This window comes from Podarcis gaigeae (assembly GCF_964106915.1).
Source record: "Podarcis gaigeae genome assembly, chromosome: Z".
In the NCBI taxonomy this organism is placed as follows: Eukaryota; Metazoa; Chordata; class Lepidosauria; order Squamata; family Lacertidae; genus Podarcis; species Podarcis gaigeae.
The window spans coordinates 16,327,388-16,341,902 of NC_139691.1; the positions used below are offsets into that span (position 1 = coordinate 16,327,388).

At 44.3% G+C, this 14,515-nt stretch overlaps 1 protein-coding gene across 21 annotated transcripts in view; it reads left to right on the forward strand.

Moving 5' to 3' along the window:
* The window catches only part of FNBP1 (formin binding protein 1), a 118,181-nt gene that overhangs the window by 42,767 nt on the left and 60,899 nt on the right, over window positions 1–14,515 (forward strand). For all 21 annotated transcript variants that reach the window (XR_014560163.1, XR_014560164.1, XM_083721955.1 and 18 more), the window contains exons 2-4: window positions 247–362; window positions 9,315–9,371; window positions 9,911–10,058. Coding sequence is in view for 19 of the 21 variants with exons in the window: in XM_083721955.1 (XP_083578081.1) it covers window positions 247–362; window positions 9,315–9,371; window positions 9,911–10,058 (321 nt within the window). In the remaining 2 variants the exon portion in view is untranslated. The remainder of the gene's footprint in view (window positions 1–246; window positions 363–9,314; window positions 9,372–9,910; window positions 10,059–14,515) is intronic.

Consider the following 14,515-nt stretch of genomic DNA (forward strand, 5'->3'; position numbering starts at 1 on the left):
TGTATATAGGCTCACCTGGAAGCAAGCTGCATTGAGCTCAACCAAACATTCTTCTGCGCTAGGCATGTACAGAATCGTTCTCGTAAGTCAAACAGTGGGGATTGCATCTAAGATGGGACTGGACCCCAGATAGAGTGTTTATTGGTGATTTTCTTTTTAATGACTGAAAATGAAAATGTTGATTGTGATTTCCACCAAGGCTCATAATGAATCCACTTTTATTTTCTTTTCTTTTTTGCTCTGCAGGATCAATTTGACAACCTTGAAAAACACACCCAGTGGGGGATCGACGTTCTGGAAAAGTACATCAAATTTGTGAAAGAGAGGACGGAGATTGAGATCAACTATGCAAAGCAACTTAGGTGAGTCTGTTTGCCAATTTCGGAGGATTGTTTCATTTCTAGGTTTGGTCATAAAGATAAATTTTGGGTGGTAGATATTTAGAACTTCAAAGCATTTGGTATTTCCCAGCTAAATTATAAGAGTAGACCCATTAATATTAATGTATCTGTGTTAGTCACATCCCCTAGTTTTTATGGGTTGTAAAAAACACACAAAAAACCCCACCCTTAAGGATCCCGCAAGCCTGCTGGTTGCATTCCTCTTACTCAGGGGTCAGGAGACTTTTTCAGCAGGGAACCGGTCCACTGTCCCTCAGACCTTGTGTTTTATTTTTGAAAAATAAATAAATGAACAAATTCCTATGCCCCACAAATAACTGAGAGATGCATTTTAAATAAAAGGACACATTCTACTCATGTAAAAACACACTGATTCCCGGACCGTCCACAGGCCGGATTTAGAAGGTGATTGGGCCGGATCCGGGCCCCAGGCCTTAGTTTGCCTACCCATGCTCTTACTCATAGTTAATTCTTCTTTCGGCGCTCAGTTATGTTTGCTAAATACCATGTAAACAGGGATGGGGAATGTGTTGCCTACAGATGTTGTTGAACTATAACTCCTATCTTTCCTGACTGATAGTCGTGCTGGTTGAGGATAATGGGAAGCCCAATTGTAACTTGGTAACTTCAAGACTGGATTACTGCAGTGCGCTGTATGTGGGGCTGCCCATGGGCCCGGTTTGGAAGCTCCAGCCAGTTGGTGCAGAATGTGGAGGCCTAGCTTATGATTGGGGCACCTCGCTGACAGCATGCACCACCCTTGTTGAAGCATCTTGTACTAGCTGCCTACCCACCACCGAGCCAGGTTCAGGGGCTTTGTAATAATTTACGAAGCCCTTAACAACTTAAGTCCAGGGTACCACTTGAACCCATTCCTCTCTGAGAGCATCACTGGTTGTTTCCTGAGATGGCGAGGCTAATTTAACAGAAACGAGCATCCAAGCCTTTAGTGTCGTTGGCCCAGCCCTCTGGAACTATCTGCCCACCAAAGATTCAGCAGGCACTTTCTGTGCCAACCTTTTAAATGCCTGCTGAATTATTTTTTCTATTCCACTAGGCCACTGCAGGCAGCTAAGAGTACATCTTTCCACAAAAGTTTGCTGATTTCTGGCTTTAACTTCTTTTATATAGTTTTTATTATATGGCTTTGTGTTTAATTGTAGTAAAATGCTCTTGTGTGTTTGTGTGTGAATGAACAGCAGTATATATATATATATCTTTTTATAAATGAAACAAACAGATAAATGAGCAGAATACTGTGGGGCAAAGGGTCCTCATCCCATGGGTACAGGATGCCCTTTTGTGTGATCCAACAAAGTTATTCCTGTGCTACAGCCAATGCAGCCCTCTTGACCGCTGGTGACTGGTGTCCATTGAGACTTGGGCAGAAGGCAGGGAGCCCAGGCAGGAGCCAGAGCCAACTCATTCCCGTTTTGTCCCTAAACCCTCCTTCCTGCTGAGCTGTACAATGGACAGCACTAAGAGGGGAAGGTAAATGAAGCTGACAGGCAGGGCCACGACCCGCTGGACTAGTTGTAAGTAAGAAAGGCAGGTGGGTGGAAGCTGGCTGAGGGCAGACAGGTTGGCGGCGCAGCCCTCTTCATTTATCCAAATGCATCAACTTCCACTGATCCCCTTCTCCTATGTGCAGCAGCTATCCTCTCTAAGCAAGGCCTACTGTTATAAATCTTGTGGGCCTTTTTAAAAGCAGTTTTGAAACCCAAAAATGATTTTTGAGGGGTTGTTTTTTCCTGGTAACTTTAATCCCATGGCTAATCTTTCTCACACGCCTCCTAATCTCCTGTGTTTGAGGCAAAGGAGAAAGTAACCAGTCTTTTCTGTTCGAGGTGCATCTGACTGAGGAAAGTCCTGCAGGCTCAGAGTTAATAATAATAATAATAATAATAATAATAATAATAATAATAATAATAATAATAATATTTTTTATTTATACCTCGCCCTCCCCAGCCAAGGCCGGGCTCAGGGCGGCCAACAAGCAATAATAAAAACAAGTTGAATGAATACAACTTAAAAGCAAGATTAAAATACAACATTAAAATATTGAAACATTAAAATATATTAAAATGCAGCCTCATCACAGGAGGAGAAAAGAAAAAGAAAAAGGGGGAGGGAATCAAATTGGCTCCAAGCCAAAGGCCAGGGGGAACAACTCTGTCTTACAGGCCCTGCAGAAAGAAATCAGATCCTGCAGGGCCCTGGTCTCATGAGGCAGAGCGCTCCACCAGGCCGGAGCCAGTGTTGAAAAGGCCCTGGCTCTGATGGAAGCTAATCGAACTTCCTTAGGGCCCGGGACCACTAGGGTGTTGCTATTTATGGACCTTAAGGTCCTCCGTGGGACATACCGGGAGAGGCGGTCCCGTAGGTACGAGTTAGTGGAGAGCAGTGTGGAAACTGCAACCAAAAAGTTGCAGTATAATTCCGCCTCTTCGAAAGAGCACCCCTGAAGGTTCTTGCCTGCTTAAGAAGGGACTGTGGTGCAGTGATGAAGTGCATGCTTTGCACGCAGAAAGCCTCTGGTTCTGTTCCCAGCATGTCCAATAAGTTGGGTCTGGGTGAAACCCAACCCCCCCGGCAGTCTGAAGTTCTGCAGAGCCACTGCAGTCAATGATACTGAGATAGATGTACCCAGTGGTCAGATTCAAATGATTTAGCTTAATTCAGACCCATGAGGTCTAGAATCTTAACTTTATTTCTAGGGGGAAAGGACTGTTGCTCTGTAGCAGAACAAATTCTGTGCATCCAGAAGGCTCCAGGTTCAATCCCTGGCCTCTCCACAAAGGGCTGGGAATGTGCTATTAATATTATTACCATTGCATTTTACTACTAATAATAATAACAATATATTTATACCCGGTCTGTTGTGGCCTGTAATGGAGATAAAACTGGGCAGAAATTCAGGAGGCGGGGAGCCATCTTTAAACACAGCCATCACCTTGCAGCTGAAATCTCTGCTGTTATATGTTTCATCGTTAGGCTCAGGTGCCTCTCTTCAGGGGGATGACCTTGCTGTTCTTCCAACTTTCGATGTCCCCATTTAGCAAGGAGCACCATAAAGCACAGCTTGGTCTCCTTGCTTGTTGGGAACAAGGTGAAAGCAAATGTGTTACATATTTATCAGACAAGATGAATTCCTGAAGGTTTAGAGCTGTGAGTGCCTAACAGTGATCACAGGTGGGGAGTGTCGGTAGAAAGGGGACTGAACGTGGCACCACTGAGAAAATAAGAGGATCAACAAGGTTTGCAGGAGTACGTTTAAAAAATAATTAACATTTAAGGGGGCACCGTGTCAAAAAGTAACATGGAATGTTGACTTTTGGTAAGGCAGGATGGCTTGGAGTCTCCTAGAAGAAGACATAGCTAGCTGGCTGGCTGGAACCCTGATCAGGAGCACTTCTGTTTAATGAGGATACGCTGCAACATTTTCCTGCTGACTCATGCCTTATGGCACATAATAGTCAGGCAGAACCTCCATTTTCAGCAGTTGTATACATCTGTCCAACAGGTACAGTAAAAAGGAACAGGAGAGGGGACTTCCGGTCTTGCTTGTTGGCTTTCCAGAGGCATATATTGGAAGCAGGAGGCTGGATTAAGGTGGTCCTGAAATCATAGAACATAGAGCTGGGAGGGACCCAAAGGGTGACCAAATCCTACCCCCTGTAATGCAGAAATTGCAGGTTCTCTTCATCTGTCTTAGCATGTGACCAATTTTGGGGGAAATGTTCCTTTCTAGCTAGGGGTGAACAAACCTGTAAATTTCAATTTCCCTCAGTATCTCACTCCTCCACCCCCCAGCCCCACTCAATTTCAGTTCTGCACGTGTCTCCAGCAATTTGCAGAAAAAACCTGTGAAGATTCCACAGCATCTTAGTGTACGAATTTCTCTTAATAAATGATTCTTGTATGCACATCATTGACCAATACACACCAATATTGCATAGGTTTGCTTAGGCAAGAGGCAGTGTTGTGTAGCGGTTACGTTGTCAGACTAGGACCTGAGAAGGACCAGGTTTCAAATCCTCCACTCAGCCATGAAGCTCACTGGGTGTGACCAGTCACTGCCTTTCAGTCCAACCTTCCTCACAGGGTTGTTTTGAGGATTAAAAGAGAGAAGGCAGATAATCATGTTTGCCACCTTGGGTTCCTTGGATATGGGATACAAATACAATATAAATAAATAGTTTGGTGTAGTGGTTAGAGTGTCGGACTGAACCAGCGAGGCCAGGGTTCAAATCCTCACTCGGCCACGAAGCTCACAGAGTGACCTTGGACCAGTCTCTGTCTCTCAGCCCTGCATGGTCCTTGTGGGGATTTAATGGGGGCAGCGGGAAGAGAACCATGTACATCACCGTGAGCTTGGAGAAGAATATGTTCTATATGTGCAATAAATAAATAAAAATAATGCAATGCATTTTTGCATGTCATTTCATGAGCGCATTCTTTTTAAGGCAAGCTCTTCCCTAATGTAACATATTCTGTACACTTTGTTTGTCTGGAGAACCACACTACAAAATTCAGTGCAGGGTGGATTTTGAAGTATCATTGTGTTTTGGTTCGCAGGTCAGTTTGAGAAGCATAGATCGGGTAGCTTCTCATTAAAATGCAAAGGAAATGGGATTTCTCTCCCATTTCGTACCTTCAGTATGACAGCGGCCAGATAATAAACAGACAAAAATGTGTTCCTGAGGCATCTCCTGGGCATCAGCAGGGAGACGTGCGCACATGTTTTTGTTCATTCTGGATTTGGGCACCCATCTCACTGGCATTCTCTCTGTGCTCCAGGAGAATTCTCAGGCATATCCGACTTCTTTCCGGAGTGATCTGGCGAGAATGAGGAGAGTCAGCCAAGCAGAACATCGGCCATGCAGGCCTTGAAATCCCTGAAGGGGGTGGGGGTGGGGGGGACAAGACCATGTTAGCTCTCCATCTCAGATGCAGCTGCTCCAAACTCAGTTGTAGAGAGGGAGGGAGGCAGCGGCAGATTTCACCATGGGCAAGATACTGGTGAAGAAGGATGGGTTGGGTTGGCAGACATCTGCATGGAACAGACAGAGATGGGGTAGGGAACATAAACGGGACCCACTTGACCCACACACCAAAAGAATAACAATTCTGCATTTGGGGTTGCAGATTCCTGCAGCCTCTATAAATTTACGTGAATGGCACCGGTTTGCATGACTTCTGTTTTGAGGATAACTAGGGATGGGAGATAAATTTGGCTTTCATTTAAAGGTGAACCTGCATATAATTTGCACTTTCCAAAGCAATACGTGAAATGAAATACAGACATACCCTTGAGATTAGCATAGGAATATAGGAAGCTACCTTATATTGAGTCAGACAGTTGGTCCATCTAGCTCAGTATTGTCTACGCTGACAGGCAGTGCCTCTCCTTGGTTTCAGACAGGAGTCTCTCCCAGCCCTACATGGAGACAGGGCATTGAACATGGGCATCCACTTGCATGCAAAGCAGAAGCTTGTACCATCGAGGTATGGTGCTTCTGCATCCAAACTAAAATGAGATTCTAGTTATCAGGATGCTAAAGAAAGTGGTGATTTAAGTAACGAGCCAGTGGTCCATTTAGCTATTTTTTTACACTGACTGGTAGTGACTCTTCAGAGTTTTAGACAGCCCAACCTGGAGATGCCATTGGGAATTGAACCTGGGACCTTCTTAAGGCTCTGACACTGAGCTGCAGCCCCACCCCACCCCCTTTGCACTTCTCCAAATTCTGCAAGGTGGTTCTCCAGCCAAGCAGTGGGTGCTAAGATGCATGTAAAGTGTGCATATAATTGCATATAATTAGTGAAAGTAGCATACTAATGTGCACTATATTGGGAGAAATTGCTTTGACCTGTGGGGCAGAACCAGTTGAACACCTTTCCCAATTCCTGGGAAGGTTACCCTTCCCTAAAGGGACTAATCATGTATTTGGTAGTAGGATCCAGTTTTATTGTTTTTATATGTGTTGGAAGCTGCCCAGAGTGGCTGGGGCAACCCAGGTGGACGGGTGAGGAATTCTTCTTCTTCCAAGGAAGTGTACATTAGGAAAAGCAGCAGACAAATGTATTTATTAGTAGAAATTCATACTAAGATTCATGTGGATGAATTTTCACGAGACCTTCTTTGAAATACTGTAAGTAAATAAATTAGAAGCCAATGTGGAAATGTTGGCTGGAACTAAACTGGAAGATTGGGAGCCTGAAATGGACATATATCCATAAGGATAACATTCTGCTTTTTATTATTATATTATATTATATTATATTATATTATATTATATTATATTATAGTATAGTATAGTATAGTATAGTATAGTATAGTATATTATATTATATTATATTATATTATATTATATTATTATATTATATTATTATACTGTATTATATTATATTATATTATCATATCTTATTTATTTCTCTCTGTTATTTGTTTTTGCTAGACAGATGAAAAGGGAAAGAGTTATGTAGAACACTGAAAGTTGCACATTTTTTTCTTCTGTATCTTACTTTTTACAGTATTCTAAATTGGCAAAACTTATACATCTGAAAAATCAATTCAAAAGTTGCAAGTTAAAATCATGTGGCAGGTGGAATTACAAAATAGCTGTGTCTTCCTCCTCTGATTTTGTACCTTGGTTTCAAATTCTTAAGTGGTGTACTTTTAGTTATATTTTGGTCTGCAGTGTTTTGCCCATCCACTCTTCCAAATGTTGGAAACAGAAGGAGGTTGAATTGGGTTTAATAAAAATAAAATAAAAATGCATCTGTGGAAATTACTTGAACTTTTCCAGAATTCATTTGCTGCGATTTTGCCACAAGTTAGAGAGCCCAGAAAAAAGGGGGGGGGGTGTTTGAAACAAAATTCTCTCCAGTGGAAAAACTTGTGATTTTGTTTGGATATCAGAAATCCTATTGTGAAAGGGGAAATAAAGAATACAAGAGATTTAGAAAGAAGGAAGCAATGCCAAAAAAAATGGTATTGACTTGCAGTTTGGGGATAAAACAGACTTGTGAAAGTAAAACACAACAATGCAACAATTTTTTTTGTACTAAACTGCACAATAAATTCTCCTTTGGCCTCTGCTGTCATTCAAGTTCTCCTTTTAGAGTCTTGTGAAAAGAGAGCTTATTTATGAGCTATCCGGTCTGCATATTTATAAGGTTTGCATCAGTTTCTGGGAAAGTAGAGAGAGGTGGGAGAAAGCTCCTGTAACATAGAAGGCAAATCTCTGTGCTGAGATTTGGCTGCAAGTTTTAGCTTTCGTCTTCGCTTCATGTGTGCTTTTATATTCAGGGACTGGGGGGGGGGGGAGAAATTTGGGTTAATTTTCAATTTAATGCAAGCCTACAAAATCTGGACTTCCTGCAATGATTTGCAAACTGAAACACTGTAATCTTTCAAAATGCACCTTTCTCTGAGTTTTTCAATGTTGTTCTCCAACAAAAAAAAGTGTACAAAAAGTGTATATTATGTGGAAGCATAATAACGTACAAAATGCATTAAAATGGGGAAAGTGTGTGCAAAAATAAAAGAAAGATGCATATACATTAGGAGAAATGTGTACTAATGATGTAGAAAGGTTGCAAAGAAGTTTTTAATTGGAAAAAAATGAGAAACAGAGAGTAAACAAAATTTATTTTATTTGTATCCAAGGAGCTCAAGGTGGTATAAAGATTCTCTCCCTCCTCCTTTGATACCCCCAACATCCCTGTGAAGTAGGTTAGGCTGAGAGACAGCAACTTCACCCAAAATCACCAAGTGAGCTTCATGGCTGAGTAAGAGCTAGAACCTGGGTCTTCCAGGTCCTACCAGCACTCTAACCACACGACCACATGCTGACAGGTTTGCAAATCCTTGCAAATTGTGCCATGACTACGTTTGCATTCATGCAGCAGTTCATTCCATACCCCCAACATCTCCCTAACTGTTGATTTCCGCATTACAGTCATACCTCGGAAGTCGAACGGAATCCATTCTGGAAGTCTGTTTGACTTCTGAAAGGCACAGCTTCCGATTGGTTCCCGATTGCGCAGGCATGCCGGAAACAATAGTGGAAGCCACACCAGACGTGTTCGGCTTCCCAAAAAAGTTCAAAAACTGGAACACTCACTTCTGGTTTTTGATTGTTTGGGAGCCGGAATGTTCGACTCCCAAGGCATTCAGGAGTTGAGGTATGACTGTATATCTGGGCTTTCCCACAATGTAAACTCCACCTCCAGAATTCTAGTGGAATACAGCAGAATTTGGTGATCATTTCTATGTTAATTTCGGTGTTTGTGTGTGTATCTGTTTGCTGCTCCCTTAACTCAGAAAATCACAGGAGTCAACAGCAATACTGTTCTTTCCTGCCCTTTTTGTGGGGGGGGGGGGGTTGAGGTAGAATCATGGGGGGACAGAAGCTGACATCTGCAGGAAGGGCAGGGGAGCAGTGGCGTTGTCAGTGACGTCTGTCGCTGTGTCACGCTGCGCCCACCAGTGTGTAAATGAAATTTAGTGTGATGTGCCACCATTCCGTAATGAAACAGGTACTGCAGTGTGAAAGGAACATTAGAAAATAGGACAGAAAATGGGATAATCAGGAAAATTAATGCAATATTTGCTACATCTGAATGCACCCTATATAGAGTACCCTCAGAACAGTTGAAGGGCAGCAGAATAGACTGGATAAAGAACTGAAGGTTTTTTGCCTCTTTACAAAATATTTATAACACTTGTTAGACTCACTCAGCATAGACCTATTGGAATTGATTGGCATGACAGACTTAAGCACATTAATTTCAGTGGCATAAAATAGAGCTTCATTGGGTACAGCTGGTGGGTAGAAAATTCACTGGCAATCGCAAATTTCCTTTTTATTTATTTTGCTTCTTTTTTAATTATTATTATTTTAGGAACCTTTCAAAGAAATACCAACCCAAAAAGAACTCCAAAGAAGAAGATGAGTACAAGTAAGTTTCCAACAGACCTGTGCATGTTCAGCCTCTTTCTAGGGAGCAGCTGGTGATAGATAAATCGGTATTCAATTACATTAATTTGCCCACCACTTTCTGTTATGGCCCCGCATGCAGCCCCCAAAATGTTGCCCAGACGGCAATGTGGCCCTTGGGCTGAAAAACGGTTCTGTCTGAATTCTGCCTTATGCTGAGTCACTCCATTGGTCCGCTCTTCCCCAACGGTACCTCAGTTGACCATATCCCAAGTTCTCAGAGACATGTCTTCCAGCTCTGGAAAATGTGCCAGTTACTGAATTTGGGACCTTCTGTCTGCAGAGTTCAATGTTCTGCCTACTGAACTGTAGACTCCCCACAACCCAACCCCATTTATAAATATCCTTTACGGTCCATACCGGCCGCTGGTTGCAGAGAACTCTGGAGAACTTGATTATCTCCAAGGGATAAAGGGCAATGTGTCTTTTAAATTTAATTAATTTTTTTCCTCCTCTCCTTTTAAATGAGTGGTTTGCCTTGCGTTGTTCTGTTTTTTTTAGATATTCGTCCTGCCAGGCCTTCTTAGCCACTTTGAATGAGATGAACGACTACGCAGGACAGCATGAGGTCGTTTCGGAGAACATGACCTCCCAGATCACCGCCGAACTGGCCCGCTACGTCCAGGAATTGAAACAGGAGAGGAAAATGGTAGATTCAATTTTCTTCAAATCTCTACCCCAATCCCCTCAATTTGTTTGCGGTCCCTTGCTTCCTGATATATGTACTTAAGAGCAGGTGCAGGGAACCAGTGGCCCCCTGGATGCCACTGTACTACAGTTGCAGTCATCCGTGACCATTGCCCATGCTTGGGAATCCCAACAGCTACCAGAGGGCTAAAACAGATCCGTGCCCCTGATTCAGAATGGTATCCCTTCCTGTCATGAAGGCCTAGGACAGGTAACAAAAAAACCCTGTACCCTCACTTGATGTAAGGCCCCTGACTGAAGCCAGGCCTGGTTTTTTGTGGCCCTCCAGAAGCTGGGGTCCCGCTGTTACTCACTGGGACGACTGAGGAATCCCTCCCTCTTTCATGTCATTTATGAGAGAGAGAAAGGGAGTGTAGTGCAGAGAGAGAGGGGGTGGCGCGCAGTTGGGGGGCGCAGAGAAAGAGAGAGAGGCTAGATGGAACCGACCCTGTTACTTGGCGCAAGGCTGCATACTCTGGCGACTGGTGCCCACAGCAGCAGCTGGTTTTACAAGGATACTTAAAAGCTGTAAAGGACTTGCCTCGCCTGGCTTTGGCTGTAGCACTCGAGCTGGTGAATGCTAAAGCAAGCCATGCTCTCTCTGCTCTTCCAATTCCCCTGCCCCCCGGCACCGTCCCACCCTCCTGCAGCCCTTTTGAGACATAGGCTCTCAGTTGTTCCTTTGCTGTAAGGCATAAATAATGCAGTGGCTCACGCCTTGAGGGCGCCGTGGGAGACAGAGGCTTTTGGTTATGATCTGGATCAGAGGGGGGTTGAGGCAATGAGTGGTTTCAGGTTTCCAGGCAGGATTCTCCTGCCTCTCCTTTCTTTCTTTTTCCTCCTCCTCCATGTAAACGTGCAATTAGCTCGCGGTAGGGTAAAAGGGATGATTACAGGCTGAAATAATAAACCAACTCCGCTACGTAATGCAATATGACACACATATTCTCTCTCAAGTAAACAGTGGCTGGCAGCCGGTAACGATCCAAGGAATCGGATTCTTAGCTGACTTAGATTCCAGTATTTGCCCATCAGTGATACCTTGCAAAGTCCACATTTTTGAATCATAGAATTGTGTAGTTGGAAGGGTCACCCGTAGGTCATCTAGTAGTCCACTTTCCATGCAATGCAGGAACCACAGCTAAAGAATCCTGAAAAGATAGCTATGCAACCTCTCTTCACAAACTTCCAATGGAGAAGAGTCCATACCTTCAGAGGTCATAGAACCATAGAACTAGAGTTGGAAGGCACCCCCTAGCAGTCATCTAGTCCAATCCCTTATAATGCAAGGAACAACAACTATTTGTTATATTCATCTGATTCCTCCTGGCTTCTGGGTGAAGCCAGAAAAGCAAGTTTGAAAGGTTTGTGCACCTCTTAGTGGCTGGTTGGGACTGACACAGAGCCCAACTATGGATGGTAAGCACCAGGTGCATTCCCAAGGGTCAACATTTCAGTACCTTTGTCCAGGACAACAGCATCACACGATCCTGGGGGCAGATCTCATTCTTCAGCAGCTACAATTGTTGGGGGGCAAACTGTGTGCGGACTTCATCCGGAAAGTGAAGGCTCATAGAATGGAATGTTCTTCCATTTCAAAATTTAAAGAAAAATCCCCGCGCATAGGAAGAGTAGCATCCCAGGCAGAAGTGGCATCTCATTGGCCACTGGCCTCATCCAGTGGCCAGACTCTTACGTTCTTCTTGAAAGACTAGGACAATGGTGCTGTGATGGGAATGGGTGTCCCCCCCAAAAAAATCTGTTGGACTCCAATTCCCATTGGCCCCAGCAAGTATGGTCAGTGGTTAGGAATAATGGGAGTTGTAGTCTAGCAACTTCTGAAGGCCACACCTTGGCCTCTTCTGGGCTGGACTAAGACCAGAGGTTTGGAGGGCCAGACGCAAATAGTGTGATCTCAGGCAGGCAGGCAGGCAAGTTCCAAAGGAAATGAGCTTTAGTCTTCCAGGAACCTATTGCAGCAAGACAAGTTGCTCACACCGAAGCCTCTGGTCCCAAAGCTTGCCTTTATAGGGTCTGGTGGATTGCTCAAGTCAAGTAGATGGACTTGGATTGCAGCCTAGATGGCACCCATGAGAAACACAGATTTGCAGCAGAAAAAAATACACCCCAGTTAGCCCTGGAGGAAAGGCACTGGCATCTAGATCACCTCCATGAGGACTAGAATCTCTGATTGAGTCAAAACAGTACCACCCACCTTGTGACGTTTGAATTTGAGTGTGATGCCTTTGTTCATCAATAGTATATCTATTGAGTGGGTGGTTTGTTGAATCTCTTGCTTTCTGGCTCAGGAATCCACCTTAGGAATTTCATGATAGCAGGCTAATCTCTCCTGCTATCCTCTCCTCACACGGGGTTGTATCCAACAAACTTCTCCTGAGAGGAAGTTGAAAGTCAGGGACTCAAGTCCACTACTTTCAGCTGGGCTGCTCTGAATATGACTGATGTTGGGTTCAGTCCGTGGTGCTGTGAGCACTTAACATCATGTCCATGAGAGATGCATGTGGGTGGAGCCAGATATAAAGTGGGTGGGGCAGATTTGAAATGTGGGTGGGGCATATTTGAAAAGTGGGCGGGGGCAGCCTCTTTTCTCTCTTGCATTCTTACCAACCCCCTTTCTCTCTCCATCCACACCTGATTTTTCTCTCCTTGTTGCCTACATGAAACTAGGCCTCGACCCGCCTGAAATTAAGCTCAGGCTAGGACACCCCCGGTTCTAGAATGCCCATTCCAGTGGTCCGAATTCCACCTTGACTACAGCACATGGCCCAGTATAACATTTTTTAATGCGTCCCAAGTCTGACCCCGCTGACATAAACAGCACTGGGTTATTAACAGCAGAGCAACCGATAGAAAACGTGCCATTGAACATTGTGTCGAGGCCTCATCTGACTGGAAACAGTCAAACGACTAAAATCAAAGGGGCCTTTCTTGAAGACAATAACGTGGAATTCAGCACAGGCCCACAGCTGGGGTGGGGGTGGGGGAGATCTGCGCCATTAGCTTCTTCCCTCTGACGTCTGAGGCCTGCCTGGATTATTGTTCTGACAGGTTTCTCTTCCACATTGCTGGACCAGTTGAGAGAACGGGACGGGAATGCAGAAAATTGTCATTTTTAAAATCATACCAGCAATTCCAAAAACTCTTGTGTGGGGACACATTAAAATTTCAACAACATCATCATTATTATTCATAATAACAAGTGAGGAGAGCGTTGCTGTTGAGCCTATGTCCTGCTTGCTGACTTCCTCTTCGAGGCATCTAGTTGGCCACTGTGAGAACAGGGTGCTGGACTAGATGGCGTTTTGTGCTGATCCCACAGAGCTCTTCTTCACAATGGTAGTTAAGAAAGGAGCCTCCATCTTCAAAGTTAGTCTGTCTCGGAATACAGTGGTACCTCGGTTTACATATGCTTCAGGTTACGTACACTTCAGGTTACAGACTCTGCTAACCCAGAAATAGTACCTCGGGTTAAGAACTTTGCTTCAGGATGAGAACAGAAATAACACAGCAGTGGCAGCAGAAGGCCCCATTAGGTAAACTGGTGCCTCAGGTTAAGAACAGTTTCAGGTTAAGAACAGACCTCCAGAACGAATTAAGTTCTTAACCCGAGGTACCACTGTACTGAGTAACAACCATTCACTCCGTTTCTTCCTTGGGGACTTCCCACAATGGTTGACCACTGTGAGAACAGGATTCTGGACTGGATGGTACCTTTTTGACCTGATCCAGTGGTCAAGTCATATTACCTGTGGTTAATAGTTTGAAAGTGAAAGACCCTCTTCAGATGGACCAGAGCGTTGGATCTATTCATCTGTCTGCTGTTGCTGCAGAGGAAGGAGAAACATGGTGAAGGTTATTTCTTACCTGGCTCAAGTCCCAGTGAATCCATTACATGATGAGCAAGTGTCTGTGGAGAAAGTGTCTCCCCGCCCCACCCCTTTGTGTGCATGGATTGTTCTGAAGACCTTGTACCTGTGATCCCTTTTGCACTGTTGTGTGAAGGGCTTTGATCCAAAAATAGGGAGAATTATAGATGCGGCTGATGAAGAGTAGGCTCAAATGGACTTCAGCTTGTGTGCGTGTATAGGGGGAGAGGCTGATGTCATTCCTGTCCCCCCTTGTCCTTTGCCTATATGGCATGGCTACCAGCCACAACGTCCATGCTCTGCCACCATGGTTAGAGACAGTATTGCTTCTGAATTAAGAAAACTGGAAACTGCAGGGCAGGGGGAGGGTGCTCTTGTTCTTGAATCCTGCTACTGGCTTTTCCATAATGGGCACCTGGTTGGCCATAGTTAGAACAGGATGCTGGACTTGGTGGACCACTGGCCTGATGCGGCAGGGTTCTTATTATTGTCACATCTCAGAAACCACATTTCCATGAGTGCTGATTCATAT